Source organism: Gracilinanus agilis, chromosome 3 (genome assembly GCF_016433145.1).
Source record: "Gracilinanus agilis isolate LMUSP501 chromosome 3, AgileGrace, whole genome shotgun sequence".
NCBI lineage: Eukaryota > Metazoa > Chordata > Mammalia > Didelphimorphia > Didelphidae > Gracilinanus > Gracilinanus agilis.
In genome coordinates this window covers 130896053-130918869 of record NC_058132.1, presented here as the reverse complement: position 1 = coordinate 130918869, position 22817 = coordinate 130896053, and the positions used below count along the sequence as shown (strand labels likewise).

General features: G+C 32.8%; 1 protein-coding gene across 1 annotated transcript in view; it reads left to right on the top strand.

The window, feature by feature from the left end:
* The window catches only part of NBEA (neurobeachin), an 800789-nt gene that overhangs the window by 241400 nt on the left and 536572 nt on the right, over positions 1 to 22817 (top strand). Inside the window, exons 19-24 of the mRNA XM_044668958.1 lie at positions 10251 to 10332; positions 10560 to 10683; positions 11707 to 11899; positions 15498 to 16514; positions 19510 to 19727; positions 21581 to 21734. Coding sequence (XP_044524893.1) covers positions 10251 to 10332; positions 10560 to 10683; positions 11707 to 11899; positions 15498 to 16514; positions 19510 to 19727; positions 21581 to 21734 — 1788 coding nt within the window. The remainder of the gene's footprint in view (positions 1 to 10250; positions 10333 to 10559; positions 10684 to 11706; positions 11900 to 15497; positions 16515 to 19509; positions 19728 to 21580; positions 21735 to 22817) is intronic.

The window sequence follows — 22817 nt, the reverse complement described above, 5'->3', positions numbered from 1 at the left end:
TAGAAGAATTATTCATAGGGAAAGGTTGGAGTACTAAATGGTCTAAGATGATATAGGGTGTGAGAAAGAGAGGGATGAATAGTAGAAGACACCAAGAGAAACTTGAATGAATAAGAAAAATAGGATATTCTATTACATACAAAGAGGGCATGGGAAAGGGAGGGAATGATTACTATTATAAGAAGGAGAGGAAGAGAGCATTAAGAGGTAATATTTAAACCTTACCCTCAGTGGAATTAACCCTGAGAGGGAAGAGTAGCTATATCCATTGGGATATGGAACTCTATCTAACCCTACTGAGAAAGTCAGAAGGGATAAACCAAAGGGGGCAGGGGAATGGGGAGGTCGAAAAAGAGAGGGGAGAAGAAAGGGGAAGGAATTCATTAGGCCTTAAAAATAAAAAAGAGGGGAATAATAAGGGAGGGGTAGAAAGGGAAGTAAATCAAGGGAGGGGACAAGGTTTACTGGCTTAAAGCAAATTATTGGTTTAAAAGGAAATAGTGTAAGAAGAAGGGGTAGAACTAGGGGAGGATACCAAAATGTTGGGGAATACACAACTCATAATTATAACTCTGAATGTGTATGGGATGAACTCACCCATAAAAGGGAAGCAAATAACAGAGTGGATTAGAAACCAAAATCCTACCATATGTTGTCTACAAGAAACACATATGTGGCGGGTGGAAATACACAGGTTTAAGGTAAAGGGATTGAGCAAAATCTTTTGGTCTTCAAATGAGAAAAAGAAGGCAGGAGTGGCGATCATGATTTCTGACAAAGCTAAAGTAAAAATAGATATGATTAAAAAAGACAGGGAAGGTCATTACATCCTGATAAAAGGCAGTATAGACAATGAGGAAATAACAGTGCTCAACATGTATGTACCAAATGGCATAGCATCCAAATTCCTAAAGGAGAAACTGGCAGATCTCAAGAAGGAAATAGATAGTAAAACCATACTAGTGGGAGATCTAAATATTCCTCTTTCAGATCTAGATAAATCAAACCTAAAAATAAATAAGTAAGAGAAAATAGAGGTGAATGAAATCCTAGAAAAATTAGATTTAATAGATGTGTGGAGAAAAAGAAATAGAAACAAAAAGGAATACACCTTCTTTTCAGCTGTACATGGTACATTCACAAAGACTGACCATGAAATAGGGCATAGAAATATTGCAAACAAATGCAAAAGAGCAGAAATAATAAATGTAACCTTCTCAGATCATAATGCAATAAACATAATAATTAGTAAGGGCACCTGGACAGGAAAATCAAAAACTAATTGGAAATTAAATAATATGATTCTCCAAAACCAGTTAGTCAAAGAAGAAATCATAGAAACAATCAACTATTTCATTGAAGAGAATGACAATGATGAGACATCCTACCAAACTCTGTGGGATGCAGCTAAGGCAGTACTCAGGGAGAAATTTATATCCTTGAGTGCATATATTAACAAATTAGGGAGGGCAGAGATTAATGAATTGGGCTTGGAACTTAAAAAACTTGAAAGAGAGCAAATTAAAAATCCCTAGATGAAAACTATATTAGAAATACTAAAAACCAAGGGAGAAATTAATAAAATCGAAAGTAAAAGAACTATTGAATTAATAAATAAGACTAGAAGCTGGTATTTTGAAAAAACAGATTAAATAGACAAAATACTCGTCAATCTTTAAAAAAAGGAAAGAATAAAACCAAATTGACAGTATCAAAGATGAAAAGGGAGACATCACCTCTAATGAAGAGGAAATTAAGGCAATCATTAAAAACTATTTTGCCCAAGTATGTGGCAATAAATATAGCAATCTAAGTGATATGTACGAATATTTACAAAAATGTAAATTGCTTAGATTAACAGCAGAAGAAATAGAATACCTAAATAATCCCATATCAGAAAAAGAAATTGAACAAGCCATCAAAGAACTCCCTAAGAAAAAATCGCCGGGGCCTGATGGATTCACAAGTGAATTTTAGCAAACCTTCAAAGAACAACTAATCCCAATACTATACAAATTATTTGATATAATAAGCAAAGTAGGAGTCCTACCAAATTCCTTTTATGACACAAATATGGTACTGATTCCAAAGACAGGTAGATAAAAAACAGAGAAAGAAAACTACAGACCAATTTCCCTAATGAACATAGATGCAAAAATCTTAAATAGAATATTAGCAAAGAGACTCCAGCAAGTGATCAAAAGGATTATCCACCATAATCAGGTGGGAATTATATCAGGAATGCAAGGATTGTTCAACATTGGGAAAACCATTCACATAATTGACCATATCAACTATCTAACAAACAAAAATCAGATGATTATCTCAATAGATGCTGAAAAAGCCTTTGACAAAATACAGCATCCATTCCTATTGAAAATACTGGAAAGTATAGGAATAGAAGGATCTTTCCTAAAAATAATGAACAGTATCTTAAACCATCAACAAGCATCATATGAAATGGGGATAAATCAGAAGCCTTCCCAATAAGATCAGGAGTGAAACAACGATGCCCATTATCACCTCTATTATTGAACATAGTACTAGAAACACTAAGAGTAGCAGTTAGAGAAGAAAAAGAAATTGAAGGTATCAAAATGGGCAATGAGGAGACTAAGTTATCACTCTTTGCAAATGATATGATGGTCTATTTAAAAAATTCTAGAGAATCAACTAAGAAGCTTATAGAAATAATCAACTTTAGCAAAGTGTCAGGACACAAAATAAATGCAAATAAATCATCAGCATTTCTATATATTTCCAACATATCACAGTAGCAAGAGGTAGAAAGAGAAACACCATTTAAAATCACCCTAGACAATATAAAATACCTAGGAATCTATCTACCAAAACCAACACAGGAATTATACAAAAACAAGTACAAAACACTTTCCAGACAATTAAAACTAGATCTAAAGAATTAGAAAAACATTGATTGCTCATGTGTAGGATGAAGTAACATAATAAAAATGACCATTCTACCCAAATTAATTCACCTATTTAGCGCCATAGCTATCAAACTACCAAAAAACTTCTTTACTGAATTAGAAAAAACGATAACAAATTTCATTTGGAATAACAAAAGATCAAGAATATCAAGGGAAATAATGAAAAAAAATTGTGAAGGAAGGTGGCCTCGTAGTACCACATATTAAACTATACAATAAAGCAGCAGTCATCAAAATGATTTGGTACTAGCTAAGAGACAGAAGGGAGGATCAGTGGAATAGACTTGGGGTAAGTGACGTCTGCAAGATAGTGTATGATAAATCCAAAGAGCCCAACTTTTGGGACAAAAATCCACCATTTGACAAAAACTGCTGGGAAATTTAGAAAACAATATGGGAGAGATTAGGTGTAGATCAACATCTCACACCCTACACCAAGATAAATTCAGAATGGGTAAATGACTTGAATATAAAGAGGGAAACTCTAAAAAATTAAGAGCACACAGAACAGTATAACTGTCAGATATCTGGGAAAGAAAAGATTTTAAAACCAAGCAAGAGTTAGAGAAAATTACAAAATGTAAAATAAATAATTTTGATTATATTACATTAAAAAGCTTTTGTACAAACAAAAGCAATGCAACCGAAATCAGAAGGGAAACAATAAATTGGGAAAAAAATCTTCATAACAAAAAACTCTGACAGGGGTCTAATTACTCAAATATACAAGGAGTTAAATCAATTGTTTAAAAAATCAAGCAATTCCCCAATCGATAAATGGGCAAGGGACATGAATAGGCAATTTTCACATGAAGAAATCAAAACTATTAATAAGCACATGAGAAAGTGTTCTAAATCTCTAATAATTAGAGAAATGCAAATCAAAACAACTCTAAGGTATTACCTCACACATAGCAGATTTGCTAAGATGCGAGGAGAGAGTAATGAGTGCTGGAGGGGATGTGGCAAAACTGGGATATTAATGCATTGCTGGTGGAGGTGTGAACTGATCCAACCATTCTGGCTGGCAATTTGGAACTATGCTCAAAGGGCTATAAAAGAATGCCTGCCCTTTGATCCAGCCATACCATTGCTGGGGTTGTACCCCAAAGAGATCATAGATAAACAGACTTGTACAAAAATATTTATAGCTGCGCTTTTTGTGGTAGGAAAAAATTGGAAAATGAGGGTATGTTCTTCAATTGGGGAATGGCTGAACAAATTATGGTATTTGCTGGTAATGGAATACTATTGTGCTCAAAGGAATAATAAACTGGAGGAATTCCATGTGAACTGGAAAGACCTCCAGGAATTGATGCAGAGCAAAAGGAGCAGAGCCAGAAGAATGTTGTACACAGAAACCAATACACTGTGGTAAAATAGAATTTAATGGACTTTTGTACTAGAAGCAATGCAGTGACCCAAGACAATTCTGAGGGATTTATGGAAAAGAACGCTACCCACATTCAGAGGAAGAATTGCAGGAATGGAAACACAGAAGAAAAGCAACTACTTGAACACATAGGTTGATGCAGATATGATTGGGGATGTAGACTCCAAACTACCACAGCAATGCAATGATCAACAATTTGGAAATAGGTCTTGATCAATGACACATGTTAAAACTAGTGGAAATGTGCATTGGCTAAGGAGGGGGGAGGTGGTGGGTGAAGGGGATAGTAAGAGCATGAATCATGGAACTATGTTAACTTTTCTAGAAAATAAAAATTATTAAATAAAAAAATAAAGAGGAGGAGCCACACAGCAAATAAATAAATGAATGAATGAATGAATGAATAAATAAGTAAACGAACAAACAAACATGAGATGTCTTCCTTTAAAAAAAAAAGAAAAGAAATAAATGAAGAGGAGTTATCATTCCGTTAATGTTAGCAGTCCTGATTTCAAAGAGGTTAGAGTCTAGTGGGGCAAAAAACATTTATCTACATATTATAAAGATATATGCCTAATAATTTGAATGTAGTCAGGAGAAGAAAGGCATTAGGATTAAAAGGCATCAGGAAAATCTTCTTATAGAAGGTGGGGCTGCAGCTGAGACTTCAAGAAATCAAGGGAAACCAAGTGGAACTGAGGGAAAGGTTTTGGCTCTCACTGGTTTAGTTATCAATACCATATTTGTATTATAGGAAAAAATTAGTATGTCCCTTAAATAAAATGCAAACAACTCTATAGAAACAATATATATGTATACACATATAGATACAGGATAAATTGAGTAGTCTCAGAGAGAAGACACTCAAGTTAAAAGAAAGACTAGGAGAGACTTTGTGCAAAAGATGAGAATTTAGCTGAGACTTGAAAGGAGCCAAAAGCTAGGAGGCAGATGTGAGAATTAAAAGTTTTTCAGACCTAGGGAAAGCTAATGAAAAGGCTTAGAGTTGAAGATAAAAGTATTCAATGAACAGGAAGGAAGCCAGTGTCAATAGATCTCAGAAGGAAGCAAGGTAAAAGATTGTAAATTTAGAACTAAGTTTTGAAGGGGTTTAATGGCCAAATAGGAATTTTTTTTCAATTGATTCTGGAGGTAATAGAGTGCCTGGAGATTTTTAGTAGGAAATACTGGAATGGGACTGGAGAGGGGGGTAGGCTTTTGGCCTATCAAATAGTTCTACAGTACTGGATGTGTGAGGTGAGGGACCTATGCCAGTATAGTGGCCACATTAGAGGAAAAAAAAGGAGCCATCCATAAGCAGTGTTAAGAAGGTAGAAATGACAGGATTTGACAATTGTAAGACTATGTGGATTGACAGAAAGTAAAAAAGTAAAAAGATGAGGATATCACCTAGGTTTTGTACCTGGGTAATTGGAAGTACCTTCAACAATTTAAGAATAGGGGATGGTTTGGAGATAAAGATAATGAATTATATTTTAGGCATGCTAGTCTTCAAGGCATCCAGTTACAGATGCCTGTTAGGCAGTTGAAGATGCCTAATTATGGAAGAAAGAAAATTTGAATGTTGGCATGAATATCAACTAAGAAAAACTGATTAAAAAAGAATTAATTTATTTAGAAGCAGATTAGGATTCCAGGGCTTAGTCACAACAGGCATCTTACCATCTACCCTTCCACTGCTTGCTTTTACCTAATGGAGACAATGATGTTCCAGTCTAAGGTCCATAAAAGCCCTAAGACTCTGTGCTTCAGGAGGGGCAGTTTTTGGACATACTCAATTTTTGGACAAACCCTGGAGTGGGGAGGAGCTGATATTTTGTTCTCTGCTTTCCTGCTCTGGCACATGACTTGTATCTCTCCCTAGCCCCCCACTCTCACCTTATACCCCTCCAAACATGCTCACATTTATACCCCTCCAAACATGCTCACATGTGTGCACAATAACTGACACACACACACATTTGTACTTTTAACCTCTTGCTGAGAGCACTATAAATCATATGATTATTACTTTTGCTACTAGAATTTGTTTAACAATCTACTGACCCATGGCTACATTATAGTTCTTGTAACTGCCTATATAAAACACCTTAATTCTTGTCCTGCATTCTCAAAATTGTGTTATATCTAGGAGACAATAAGTAAGCACCTCTTGTCTCACTTTTGTACTTAGAATTCCAGTATCATCCATATTAGACATTATTTAATACTACTTTATGAATTGAATGATTTGATTTTAGAGGATGACATGATGTTCTGAGATCTAAGAGTTCTGAGAGCCCCCTTCCCCTTGCTGATTCAATTGACCCCTTGAGATCCTGATAATTCAAAGACTTGCTTTAGACTTGGTTGTAAGCTTTTTTTTTTTTTAAACCCTTACCTTCCGTCTTGGAGTCAATACTGTGTATTGGCTCCAAGGCAGAAGATTGGTAAGGGTAGGCAATGGGGGTCAAGTGACTTGCCCAGGGTCACACAGCTGGGAAGTGTCTGAGATCAGATTTGAACCTAGGACCTCCCGTCTCCAGGCTTGAGCCTCAATCCACTGAGCTACCCAGCTGCCCCCTGGTTGTAAGCTTTTGGTCTTACTTTGATCTTGATCAGGTTAGGAACTACTTAGATTGTAGCCTCCCGGCTTAGGTGTAAATTTTTGGTCTTACTGTGTACTAATTCTAATCTGGTACACCCTTGATTTCCCTGCCCTAGAGCTCTACCCTGAGCTTTAGGCATAAACATGGTAGGGGCTCCCCCTTAGTACTATCATCCACCTCAAAAAGTGTGAACTGTGTCCTCATCCCAATCCCAGACTGGGATTTCTGGCTTCACTCTGGGCCCACAGGGAAAGTCCACTTCAGCTCAGATTGCCCTGGGCTGGGATTCCAGACTTCTCCACAGGTTTGAAATTTCAAGGGACATAGGTTGCTTGGTCCACTATTTGCCCAGGCAGGATTTCAGGATCTGAATGTTGCCTTAGTCTTAGATTCCAAACCTGTGACAGCAGATGTGGGGAGGGGGCGGTGTGCCTTACTCTTGGCTTGCTCTTCCCTCCTTGCTTCAGCCTCTTGCTGGCGCTGCGCACCACTCAACCCAGTGCCCCAATGTTCTCTACCTACCTTTTGGGTTTTTCTTTTCTTGAAAGTTGTTTCACTTTGTCTCATTATCAATTCTTTCACTTCTATATTTATCTTGTGGTGATATTTTAATATTGGTTCAAGAGGATTCTTATAGTGGCACAGAGCTATTCTGATTTACTCCGCCATCTTGGTTCTGCCCCCAGAAGTGAATGAATGATTAGATTTTTTTAAAGTACGGAAAAGACTTTCAAGGATATTCATTAAATTCTTCACAATCAAATATGTTTGAGGTATATGCGTCTGGACTTTTGTCCTCACTGCCCTTGTTATTCTTCTAGAAGAAATGGAAGAGAAACTAGAGAAAACATGTGAGAACAGCAACTGAACTAAACCAAGTTCAAATTGGAAGGGAAATATTCATTCATTGATTCATTTATTAATCCTTACTTTCTATCTTAGAATTGACACTTAGAATATCAACTCTTAAGACAGAAGAGCAAGGATTAAGCAATTGGAGTTAACTGACTTGCCCAGGGTCCCACAGCTAGGAAGTAACTGAGGCCAGATTTGAACCCATGTCCTCCTGACTCCAAACCTGGCACTCTATCCACTATGCTACCTAGCTCTTCTGAGGGGATATATTTGTGAGGATATTGAGGTATTGGTTGGTTAAGGTATTTGAAGAACATTATATAAAGTTGTGGGAATTTTTTTATATGTCATTACTACTAAAAAGGGGAAGTAACAGCATCAATAAGTGCTGACCTTTTTTGTTTATTTTCATATAGTTGTGCACATATAAACATACACACATATATGGAGATGAAGAGTAATCTACATGTTCATCGAAGACATTCTTGATGAGGCCATTGGGCAGGATCAGAGTAGGCTTTTCAAATGATATTTTCCCTCATAATCACTTCTTTACCATTACAGTCTCCAGAATGAAGCATAAATCTTGCATTTGCCTAGGTTTATTTTATTTATATTTTTTAAATCACTAGAATTGATACAAGAATCAGTTCTAAGGCAAAGTGTGGCTAGTTGTAGGCTGCTATTGTAATTGATCTTTTTTCTATGTTTTATTTCCTTAAGTTATATAGAGTATTCTAAGAATCATTATAGTTTTAAACTAAACTGTACTAACTAAGACTTTTAGGACATTTTTATTAGTAGTAGCAGTATCAGTAGGTGAATAAGTCTATATAGAGTAATAACTCTTTAAGCTTAATTCCAAGGTATTTTTTTTAAAAGGTCAGACAGTGGACAACTCTACCAATTGTTTATGTCATGCTCCACTTTCTAAGGATACTTTTCAGTTACCATTTTCATCTTTGGGTATGAGGTAAAACCACAGGGTCTTTTGGTTCAGATTTACCTGTCTCTTACTAATAATTCATAGCATTTTCTCATAGTTTTGTTTCTTATTTGGAAAAGTAGTCTATAGCACCTATATTTGTTGTTTGAAAATTGTCTCATCTCTTTTCACACTTACTCACTGTATCTTTCATTCAGTGCTTTTTTATGATATGACCTTTTATATTTAGGTATTTCATTTGGTATAAGATTTTGATATTGACTTATATTTTTGTCTAAATCTAATTTCTGCTAAACTGCTTTTCAGTTTTCCTGATTATTATTGTTTAGTTGTGTCTGATTCTTCATGATCCTATTTTGGGTTTTCTTGACAAAGATACTGTAATGATATACCATTTCCTTCTCCAGTTAATTTGACAGATGAGGAACTGTTGCATGGGGGGGTTAAGTGACTTACCAAAGGCCACACAACTAATAAGTATCTGAGGACAAATTTGAACTTAGATTTTCCTGATTTCAGGCACAGTGCTCTATCCACTATGCCCAAAGTTTTCCTAATTTTTTTTGTCCAATAAGGAGTCTTATTTCAGTCAATTGCTTTATTGATTTTATCAATTACTCATCCAGTATCACGTCTATGTCTTGCTTACTTAGTTTGTTCTAGTGATCAACTTTTTTATGTTTTTTAAAAAAAATCCGAAATTAAATCATTTTATGTTCATTTAATATTGTTTTAGAGCTTTAAAATATTATGTTCCTTTTATTCCACCTTTTTTCATTATTTTTCTTGAGCTTCTTCAACTTTGTTCAGTTAGATGAATGCCATTATTGTTTATTCCTGGAATTTTTTAGTCCTGTGGTATTTTGAGTAATGGCCACAAAATCTATAAATTAATTGAGGAAATATCATCAATATTAGATTGTTCTGGCCCAATTGTGGACCAGGAATGTGTCTTCAAATATTTTAACCTTTTACATATTTATGTTAGGAATGTTTTGGAATTGTTTAAGTCTGGCTTGTACTTTGGTAGTCTAATTCACAAACGTTTTATACATTTCATAGAATTTCCTTTTACTTCTATCACCTATTATTTTGCTTATATATGTAGAATGGCTGATGGTTTAATGATGGTATTTTATAACCTGATTTTTTACTAAACTTATGAATAATACAGTTTTTTTCATTGAAACTTTGGGATTCCTTCCTTCTTTCCTTACTTCCTTTTTTCTCAAATGATAAATATGATAGTGAACATGCGTGCTCTAGATCTTTTTCTTCATGTATCAAAATTTCATCCTGTATTTCTTTTAAAATTACTCTTATCTTTTAATTTTAGGTAGCTATTGTTTATAGTAAGGAAAAGTCCATTTATTAATTTGTGCCTATTGTTTTTTCATGAATGAGTTGTACATGTTGATGGAGACATTTCCTACATCTCTTAATGGCAGGATTTAAAAAAATTGTTTATGTTAAAATGAACTGCATTTTTCACATTCTAGATTTTGACAGAGCAAGTTTGCACTCAAGTTGTCCATAAACCACATCCAGAGCCAGATTCTACAGTGAAAATTCAGAATCCAAGTAAGCAAAATCTAATACCTTTTCATAATCTCATTAACTTGAATAACTTTGGTCGGAAATCCAATGATCACAATCTTAGTTTTTTGGACATCTCATGACCACCATGGCTTTGGTAGTCACAGAAGGAGGGGTAGATAAATAATTATTAAAATGAATTGAATTTCATGTCCTACTGCAGTAGATTTCATTTGATTTAATTTTAATATAACTTTTTTGCTTATTTACAGTGATTCTTAAAGTTGTGGCAACCTTATTGAAAAACTCTACACCAAGTGCAGAACTAATGGAAGTTCGCCGGTTATTTTTATCTGATATGATAAAACTTTTCAGCAATAGCCGTGAAAACAGGAGGTATGTATTTTGAATATTTTGCTGTTTAATTAATCTCAATTTTGTATTTTTTCTTCCTGCCTTTTAATCTTAACTACATACATCTTATTAAAGATATTTGAAATCATCATAATATCTGATATCAGAATATGAGTTTAAGACATATTGTGTGGGCCAAATTTATCACTTATATGTCATTAGAGGAAATTTTGCTTCAGTTTTCACATACTATGTATATTATAGGCAAATATGTAATTCCATATTTACATAGCATATGCACATATTTCTATTTATACACACATTTGTAGAAACATGTATATATATAATTTGCATATATGAAATTTACATTAATGTGTTATCAATAGCACTTAGATTGTTTTGCCAGCTTGGTGATGGGTTTGCATTCTTCTACCCTGTTTCTCTAATAACAGTTTGTACATTTACTAAATTGTTAACGGGGTATAATTTGTGACCTTGGAATAGAAAAATAATATTGGGCATATAGAGTTTGAAGATGGTCTACTATTCAATCAAAAGAGTAAAATAAATTCTTTCAGAGAAACAGTCTATTTTGCTAAGATCTCTAAATTTTCTTCTTAATGCATTAACATGTTTTATGAAAGGATACTATATCCCAAAACAGAAAATTTTCATGCCTATACATTTGTCTACTCTAGGATAATATATGGTATTTATATTTTTAACATTTTTGTTGTTAACATTTTGATTTTGTATGATGAAAAAAATATTGTTGTCCCACCTACTACTCATTCTCTTGTTCACTCAAAATTTCTTTTGCCATTTTTAATAATATTTAATATTTGCCAATTTAATATTTTAATATTTAATATTTTATTCATGTTTTCTCTCTCATGTTGTGTAAATTTTTCTTTCATTCCCCTTTTTAAACCTGTGGTGAATATTAGGCATGGTTTTCATAAGTTAAATCCTTTTTTTCAAAAGTAGAATACTATTTGTTTCATTAAAATGTATTGATTTGGAATTTTATATTGATTCCTAAAAAGAAATTATCTTTTTCTCTAGATGTTTACTGCAGTGTTCAGTGTGGCAGGATTGGATGTTTTCTCTTGGCTATATTAATCCCAAAAATTCTGAAGAACAGAAGATTACTGAAATGGTGTATAATATTTTTCGGATCCTTTTATATCATGCAATAAAATATGAATGGGGAGGCTGGAGAGTCTGGGTGGATACACTCTCAATAGCCCATTCAAAGGTACCAACTAATTTTAAAACTTTGTGTTGAATCATAGTGGATCTCAGACCTTTTGGTCAGTTACCTTTAAAAAATTGTTTAGTGCCATCTTGTGGTTTGCACATATTATGACCAATTTAGTTTTTTAAAACTTGTTTTTTTAGAAAAATAAAGTCATTTTATTTTTGAGCTAGATAGGGATATAAGATACGTAATCTGACCATTTCATATTATTTCTATGTGTATATATGTGTAGCAGCATTATTTGTATGTAGCATATTATCAATTGATATTGATATAAAATTGATATAAAATCAAATTTAAAGTTATACGGATCCTTTGACGTGATTAGTCCAAGAACTCTTTTACACACACACACACACACACACACACACACACACGAGGAGACTGAACTAAAAGTTAAAGAATGCAAATGGCTTTTCCAAGTTCACGTATCAGAAATTATAAGACCAAGATTTAACCCAGGGTTTCTGACACCAAATCTAGTGCTTATTCTACCATATAACAGTATTGTAAGTTCTTTCTGAAAGAATTCAATTTATTAAATATAATTTGAGATGTAATTGTTTTCCTCTCCAATAAAGTGATCAAAATTTATTTTTATTTCCAAGATTTGTTTTAAATGTTTTTGTCACTTTTGCATAGCATGTTTTCTTTTTGCCTTAATTCTAGGAGACATCCTTTGTATCTATATTTTAAATATTATGCTTCTAAAATAAATGCCTCTGAAAAATGTTAACTTAAGATCAAATTGGAAAAGGTTTTCTAAACTTTATTTTGATTTTTTATTAGATTTACACTTTATTTAAAATGATCATATTTGAAATCTCAGGTTTACACTTTTTATGTTTTATTAATAACAGCTGGCCTTTCATTGGGCTGCAATTTTTGCAAAATACTTGTTAAATTAATTTCATGTAATTCTCACAGTAGTATACCTGTGAGGTTTATACTACAAGTATTATTTTTCAGATTTTATTAATGAGGAAACAATCTTTGAGTAGACAATTGATTTTCTTATGGCTACAATGCATTGGAGATTAGAGTCAGATCAGTTTTTACTTACTCAAGTCCATTTCTCTTTCCATTATACCATGATATCTTTCTCTATTGAATAAACAACTGCTAAAACAATATGCCTATTAACTTATGAAAGAGTCAGCTTTATAGACTTCTTTCAGGTGTTTAGAGTGCTTTCTTCAGAAGAGCCTTGTAAGACATAAAATATGACAGCATTATACCTTTAGAAAAATTTGTTGAAGATAAAGACTCTTAATAGGTTGTGACTTGCTCATGTTCATACACTTATAAGTTTGTGTGACAGAAAACCCAGGTCCCTTGACCACAAGACCAGCATTTTTTCTAACTGCCTAATATTCCCTTTCATTAATTAAAAAAAAAACACAAAACCTAAAACCAGAGACCCGAAGTTATTTAAAATTTACCTAAATAATATTATTTTCCTTTTCTGATAACATTAAATTTTATAAAATACTTTAATAAACATTCTGTCATTTGATCCTGTCTTCTTGTCCTCTGCTTTTTGAGTCTTTTAATTTCTTGGTGTATTATCTATTCTTTTATATTTTTGTGTAGTTACAATGAGTATTGGTCTGGTTCTAACTTCCTCATTTTGTATCAATTAAGAACAACCTTTCCATATTTCTTTTTATTTATTCATATTTGTCATTTTACATAGTAATTCCCTTTTACTCATGTATTGGAATTTTCTAATTAATTCCTAACAAGTTTTTTGTTGACATGTATAAAGCTATTAGTATTTTTATCTAAATTGGTCTTTTTTCTCCTCCTTTTAATTATAATCTTAGATTATAATCAGAGTAAGAGATTACTGACTCAAAGAGTATAAATAGCCTTGTATCTCTTAATCTTTATTTCCATTTTCTTTTCAAAAAAAATTTTTTTTATGAAGAGTATGTTTACTGTTGTAATGTGTGCGGTATTTAATTTTATCTTAGCCTTGTTCTCATGCTCACTAACTTACAACTCTTTTCTCAGGTGGTCTTTTCCAAAATGACTTCATTGTTACTAAACTTCAAGCCAGGAGATGTGTTCTACCTAGCTTTTACTTTGCTGCAAATCATGTATGATCTTGAGCAAATCAAACTTCATCTTTAAAACGAGTTGCTATTTTAGTTGCTCTCTACAAAGTTGCTTTGTGCAATACAATTCTCCAATTCTTTCATCTCAATATTAGTTTGTCATTAAATGAGCATGACTTTAGAGATTTTCTTTAATACTCTGCAGTTTGCTATAGGATATGAGCTATCGGGGTACTTGAATTTTCTATCTTTATATTCATAAGTTCATTTTCTTTTTAGACATTATAACACATTTGGGTGGAGGAGTTGGACAAAAAAGGGAAATTAAGTAGTCTCATCACAGGACTTTTTCATGAGGAGCACACATGAGGAGCTCAGCATATTGTCTCAGCTTCACATTGAATCCAAAGTAGACAGATTTGTGTTTATCCGTATTTTATCAATACCTTTTATTTCAAATAAACATATACGTGTTTTTCTTAATTACATGATTTAAATGTAATAAAGCTTTATAACATGGTAATTTGCATATCATACATAGGAACATATTATTTATTTCACTAGTATCTTAGTGTAGGAGGAGCACTGTATTGAGATTAATAGGCCTTAAGTGAGTAGGAAATATGTTTGAATCCTGTCTCTTATCACTTACTATCATTGTTAACTTTGCTTAAGCCACTTTTATCTGCTGAGGCATCATTTTCCTGAGTTGTAAAATGACTTGTGCCAGATGATTCAGAAGGTTCTTTCCTTCAGGCCTATGATTCTAAAATCCTAGATCATTTCTTTTTAACTCCCTAGCTCCACTTCTTGGTTTTGTTGTATATTGATTAGTTCCAACTAATTATACTCTTCTTATTGAGCATTTAAGGAGAGTCAAGCCTTTGATTTATCAGTCTAATAAATTCCTTTCTTTAATGGAGGAATAGCTTTCCTCTAATAGTCTTAGAGACTTGTAATCTGTTGTTGTTGATTCATTTTCAGTCATGTCTGGCTCTTCATGACCCCATTTGTGGTCTTGGCAAAGATACTGGAGTGTTTTGTCGTTTCCTTCTCCTGCTCATTTTATAGATGAGGAAACGGAGGCAAACAGGGTTAAGTGACTTGCCCAGGGACTCCAAGCTATTAAATGTCTGAGGCCAGATTTGAATTCAGGAAGATGAGTCTTCCTGATTCCAGACCATACTTGATCCACTGCACACCAAGCTGCACCTTCACAGAAGTGTTAAGAGACTTCTTAGACCATTGTTTGAGAACTCCAAGAGGTTAAGTGACTTCTCTATGATGACATAGTTAGTATGCATCAGAGATAGAATTTGAACCCAAGCCTGCTCGATTTGAAGGCCACCTCTCTGACTACTAAGCCATGCTATCTCATGGAAGATTAAAATGTGCTAAAGTGTTTAATTTTAAATTTTTTTCCATTATAAGAATACTTTCAGTATCATAATATTACCTTCTGGTCAATCCTTTTTCTTCTATTTGTACATAAAAGATATAATATAAGGATCATTTATATCTGTCTTGTTTTTAAGGTAACCTATGAAGCGCACAAGGAATATCTAGCCAAAATGTATGAAGAGTATCAAAGACAAGAGGAAGAAAACATTAAAAAGGGAAAGAAAGGGAATGTGAGCACTATATCAGGTCTTTCATCTCAGGCAACTGGGGCAAAAGGTGGAATGGAAATCAGAGAAATAGAAGATCTTTCTCAAAGTCAAAGCCCAGAAAGTGAAACTGATTATCCTGTCAGCACAGATACCAGGGACTTGCTCATGGCAACAAAAGTATCAGATGATGTTCTAGGAAATTCAGATAGGCCGGGAGGTGGTGTACATGTGGAAGTACATGATCTTTTAGTAGACATAAAAGCGGAAAAAGTGGAAGCAACAGAAGTAAAGCTTGATGATATGGATTTATCACCTGAGACTTTAGTTACTGGTGAAAATGGTGCACTTGTGGAGGTTGAATCTCTGTTGGACAATGTATATAGTGCTGCTGTTGAGAAACTTCAAAATAATGTCCATGGAAGTGTTGGCATGATTAAGAAGAGTGAAGAAAAGGATAACGGCCCATTGATAACATTGGCTGATGAGAAAGATGAACCTTCAAATAATAGTACCTCATTTCTTTTTGACAAAATTCCCAGCCAAGAAGATAAACTTCTTCCTGAACTGTCTAGTAATCACATTATTCCAAATGTACAAGAAACTCAAGTACATCTTGGTGTTAGTGATGATCTTGGACTACTTGCACATATGACTAGCAGTGTTGACTTAACTTGTACATCAAACATAATAGAAGAAAAAGAATTCAAAATTCATACAACTTCAGATGGAATGAGTAGCATTTCTGAAAGGGAATTAGTTTCATCATCTAAAGGTTTAGAATATGCTGAGATGACTGCTACCACACTTGAAACAGAGTCTTCTGCTAGCAAAATTGTGCCTAATATTGATGCAGGAAGCATAATTTCAGATACTGAGAGATCTGATGATGGTAAAGAAGTAGGAAAAGAAATCAGGAAGATCCAGACTACTACTACAACTCAAGTAAGTTATAGTTTATGAATACCAAAAAAAAACAACAAATGAAATATATACACATAAAATATTGTTTGCCCTTTCTATATGATATCAAACTATTTTTTAAATAGTTCATTTTGATCTAATGGTCATATCTGTGTGCAATAAATCATTACTGCTTACTGACTAGGTATATTAGTAACACCTTGCTCATTTTGACCCATTAATATTTACCTAGTAGTAAGCTATTTTTACTTAGTTTTCCAACCAGAAAAAGCATCCAGTGAAAAATCATCTCTGCTGAATTATTCAAATAGTATGGTAAATATAGCAAAGGTTTTGACTCCAAGAAAGTTTCTTATATAGTTGTTGGGCCAGAATATTTAGTAACCAAGTAGTTAACTTGGTCATTGTAATTATTAAGCTCTAAGTTTTTCATTTCATTAATTCTTGAAATATTTAAAAATAATTTGTATTCAGACAGGTATAATCAGATCACAAGATCATAGATCTAGAGCTGGAAAAGTCATTAGAGGACATCTAGTTCAATCTACTAATTCTACAGATAAGGGAACCAAGTCCAGAAAATGACTTGCTTTAAGGACACAGAGGTGGTATAAATAGCAGAATGGAGATTTGAACTCCAGTAATTTGACTTCTAATCCAGCATGTGAAAAGGACACAACTTAACATTACATACTATTCCTATGCTTTTACATTTTAAGTTATAAAATATCCATGTATATATATGCCTTTAGATTCTCATTTCTTCCTTAGGCTTATCTTTTTTAAGCTAAATAGGTCTTATATTCAAAGGTTAGAGAAATGCCAGCTATCTATTGTCTTCATTGATCTTTATTAAATCTTCTTAGTTTTCCACTGTTATTTTGAAATCTTTGAAGTTGAAATAATTATTCATACTTGAATTGAAAGACAACACCTCTACAAAACATAAAAAGTTATATATGTTTGCCTGAAACCTGTCTAGTAATGAGTGAGTGTTTTAGTGTAGTGCATGCTCATTGTGTGTTAGCAGTGCAATGCCACAAGCCAAAAGACCAGTGCAGTCTTGGCTTGTATTAAAGAAGACAATAAGGAGATTATTGTCGTTCTGAATACTCCCATATAATAACTACTGCATTTAGAATTTAGTACTCAGTTCTGGGTGTGCACTTTAAGGACATTGATAAACAATAGAATGTAAAAAGGACACTTGGGATGATGAACAAGCTTTGAGTTCATGTCATATGAAAATAAATGGAAGAAACTGAGGACATACAGAATGGAAAGGAGAAGCCTAGGGAGGGGGAACGTGACAGCTATCGAAATCAATGTATTTAAAGAACATAACATATGTGAGGGGGATTAGAATTATTCTCTTTGTTCCCCGTGGGCAAAACTAGAAACAATAAATGAATAGAAGCTTTGAAAAGACCAATTCAAGTTTAATATTAGGAAGAATTTCCTTAAAATTGTTTTTCAGTCATTTCTTACTTTTAGTGACCTCATTTAGGATTTTCTTGGCAAAAATAATGGAGTGGTTTGCCATTTTTTTCTCTAGCTCATTTTATAGATGAGAAAAATGAGGCAAACATTAAGTAATTTGTCCAGAGTCACAAAACTATTAAGTGTCTGAGGCTAGAATTTAACTCAGGAAGATGAATCTTCCTGACTCCAAGCCTGACACTCTACCCACTCTGTCACCTGGCTGCAAACAATTAGATTTATCCAGATTAATACAATTAGATTTATCCAAAGGGAGATGGTATGCTTTTGGAGATTATTATAGGGTTTTCCTTAATTTAAGGTCTTCAGGCATTGGTTGGATGACTATATTAGTTACATATGTTACAAGTAGGGATATTTCAGTGTATGGACTGAACTAGATAATTTCTAAGAGGTTTTACAACTCTAAAATACCGTGATCCTGAAACTCTATGGAAAAAAGTAAGCATTGATTTATTTACCTCTTTACTGGGGTCTCCTCTGTATCAGATTTTTTACTTTCACTATAACTCTGTAATGAGAGATACCTTATGGAAAAGGCACATTCTATTCCTATTAGATACTATTAAACCATTGTGCGATAGCTTTGTTTGGGAGACAGTTTTTAATTAAAAAACAATTTAAATAAGACAAAATATATTGATCACTCATTATGACTATTAGAGTATGTGCAGCTTTGTACCATCCTTATAAAAATACACTCAGTATAGAGAATGAAATGTGTTTTGAGATAGCTTTATTATTTGCATTTCTTACAGTGAAGGAGATTATATAATTATTAATTTGTTTCCATGATTAATAATGTTTCTTTCAGCCCAATGTTAAAAATGGTAATTTATTAATAAGTACAATTTTCATGACTATTATTTAACTTCTAAGTTTTGAGTTATGGAAAGTTATGCTACCAGAAGACTAGACTTTAGCTAATTTCTACTTATACAAAAAGGTTTAGAATATAGGAATTTTGTAACCTACTATATTCAGAGGTCTAACTTAACTTACTGTGAACTGTTTTATCACCTTAAGGTTGTCCAACTGGTAACTTTTTTTCTTTTGGCCATAAGTTCTTATGAAAATTGTCTGGTAATATAATTAATTTGAGACCTGTATTAGTTGTGAGGAGTTGAGGAGGGCAGAATAACCATATATGTTTTATTTACATACAGCTCATTTCATAGAAAATTTAATTTATATATTGTACAGATTGCTGTGAATATGATTTGGGAGAACTTGGTTCCAGTTTAGATTAAAAAGTTTAGATTTGGAAAATTACCATAATCATTATATTCCCTGTCTCGCTTTTTAAAATCTATAAAATAAAGGGAGGTTCTCTGCTAAATTGTTAAAAATGTTTATACAGGGAATTCTTATTTGGGAGGATTCTTACAGAAATCGTATACAAAGGATTTATTCTACTCCCCCTGTTATATTTGTACTTGAAGTTATGACTAATTTGTTCTTAACATTTTTGAAGTCAGATATATTATGTGCACTTAAAAATCTATCTTTTATTTAGGCGGTTCAGGGACGATCTATCACTCAACAAGACAGAGATCTCAGAGTTGATTTAGGATTTCGAGGAATGCCAATGACTGAGGAACAACGCCGTCAGTTTAGCCCAGGTCCACGCACAACAATGTTTCGGATTCCTGAGTTTAAATGGTCTCCAATGCACCAGAGACTTCTCACGGACTTGCTGTTTGCGTTAGAAACAGATGTACATGTTTGGAGGAGGTAGAAATATTTCTTTAGATAAAACAGTATTCATTTTAAGTCAAACCATTTTATTAAAAGTATAAGTAGAATGCACATGGATAGGATTGATTCATATGTTCTAAGTTGTTATTAAAATAATGCATTTGTTATGAACATAACTGTTTCATAGTTGTAGGCATAGCAATTAGGTCAAAATGTAGGACATTAAAATAAAGCAAAATTTACCTCTCCTATTTTATTCTTTTTACTTTATTAAGAATATTAGTTAAAGAAATTAATCTTTTGGAAAGCTCAAGTGATCTTATGTGTTAAGTTAATTTCTCTTCTAATTAAATGATGTGAAAATATTTAGATGAATTAAAGGATAAGCCCATAGCTAACATTTTAGAACTCATCTCATCAAAATAGTGTATATCAATTTGGATATCATTTTTTTCCTAAGAAAAATAACTATTAAAATAAGTTAATGTCATCTTTGCTTTCCAGCATTGATTTCTAATGAAAGACATGTTGATATAACAATTTTGAGTTATCTTTTTATACTTCTCTTTATAGCTGTGACACTCTACTTATTTTTATTGTTTTATACATTCTAAAAATAAAATTTTACCAAGCATTTTTTTTTGCTTAAAATAATTTAATCTTTTAAAATGATCACTACTCACATTTTATTCAATTGAGTACAGACTGTGTTCTCTCTATACTGTGGCTATTTTCTTTCAGTGTTAATGCTTAGTCTAAACTTTTTAATACAGATTTTTTCAGGATCTTAGGATATAGTCAAATAATACATGCATCATTGTATGGAAATCATGCTCTTTTTATCAAATAGTGACTTATTTTTCTCATCTTCTCTAATCATACTCTATTAATTAACCATTAAATATTTGTATATACCTATTATGTGTCAATTATGTGGGATATGAAAAAAGTGATGAAACTTTCTGACCTCAAAGAGCTTACATTCTGTTAGAGAAGGCAAAAATAAGTATACACAGAATATATGCAAGATAAAAACAAGGTAACTTTGCAAGGGAGAGCATTAGGAGAAGATACTTTATGTAAAAGGAGTACTTGATCTTATTCTTGAAGAAAACAAGTAATTTGAAGAAGAATTGTGGAGAAGTTCTATCCTAGGGATAAAAGACAGCCAGTATAAACACTTAGAGAATGTTGGTGCAGGGATAATTTGGCTGGCCTGCAGGAGGCAAGTGGTGCTAGACCCAAGTTGTAAAAGCTTTAAATGCCAAGAAGAGTTTTTATTTTTTAATAGAAACATTTTGCAGCCTCTGGAATGTAAGTGCCTACTATGTATAAAACATTGTGCTAGGTGCTGTGAGACCTAATCAGTGGTTCTGAAACTGACTCACATAAGTATCTATTAACTTAGCCATATAGTAGTAGTTGTCTGTGCTAACTATCCACAAAGTCTGAGTAAAACTGACTGAAAGGTGGAAAATTCAGTTATTAATCTAATTTAATGTTTGCTTTGTTTGTGTAACCCTAATTACCTTGATTTTTCCTCTCCAACAAATTGACCAAACTAGCTGTTTGTCTGGCATCTAATGCAGTGCATAGAAAAAAGTCGAGTGTTGCAGCTGTATGCTTTTAATCTTCAGCTATAGATTATATTTTTGTTAAGGTTTTCCTTTTTTAATAATTTAGAGACATGCTAATTTTAATTTATATTTCTTTTAATTCTCATGATTCGTGTGCATTTTTGAGCCATCATTTTAATTTTATATCTCATATTTTTTCAGTTAAGCAGTAAACTTTAGGATCAAACCAGCATAGAAGTTAAAAGTCTATATGTTTTTTCCTAAACTAAGTTTGTGTTCATTCATGAGTTTTCTTTTCCCCCTTTTTTGTAGCCATTCCACAAAGTCTGTAATGGATTTTGTCAATAGCAATGAAAATATTATTTTTGTACACAACACAATTCACCTCATTTCTCAGATGGTAGACAACATCATCATTGCTTGTGGAGGAATTTTACCTTTGCTCTCTGCTGCTACATCTCCAACTGTAAGTGCAATACTTCCATCTAGTGGCCATTTTCTAAAATTATACCACTTAGAGCATTTCTGTACTGGTCTCTGCTACAAATGAATAACCTTTCCATGTATGCCTTTGTCTTATAATTTTAACTTTTAAATTAAGTAAAAATACTTTATTCTTTAGATTCTTTTGTTTGAAATTTAAGTTTATTACATTATTAATTGTGTTCTCTATGTGATAGCAAGTAGAAAATTTTCAAAAGTTATAATTTAAGTTAGATACAGAGTTCTTATGAGGAACTGCTTGGATTGCTACTCATACATTTAATAGAGATAAACTATGCTGAGATATTTATCATATTTTTTCTATATTGTTTCACATTCTCAAAGATACTAGTAAATCATTTTGCAAATGGAACCAAGCTAATTTCCTATAAAAGAATTATTGGCAAAGCTGTCTTTTGGTCCAGTCTCTTGGCTATGAAATTCTCAATACTCTCATTTTCTGAAATTCCAAACTTCTCCAAAGGCTGATTTAAAATAATGTATTGTTTTCTCATTGACTAGAAGTAGGTAAATCACTTCTAATACCAAGGTTCATCTGAACTTCATTGACATTGGTTTTTAAGATTAATTTTAGCACTGTCAGCATTTATTCTTTTCTTCCCAATCAAATAAACTATGTGTGGTTAGCAAAATAGGAATTTAAAAGGCATATATGATTTGTAATTTTGGGTATAGAAAAAAGTTTATTAGCTAATTTTATTTTATAATTACTGTATCCCTACTTATTTAAAAGTTAAATTATGGATTCTATGAACATGGATGAGGAAAGCTTATAGAAATGTTCCTACTTGTACGTTCTTTTTAAATTATTAGAATATCTTTGGACACATTCTTGTGAGAAGACTTGTGTGGGGTTTTGTTTGGGGATTTTTTTTTTTCTAATGTTGTATTGTTCCCATGTCTTCCATTCTTCTTACAAGCAACCAGTTACTGGCTATTCTCCATGTCAAATGGTTTTTACTATCATAATTATTAGTAATAAATGAGGTAGAATGATATAATGAATAGTGAATCAGCTTTGGACTTCAGAAGACTTAAAGTTCCA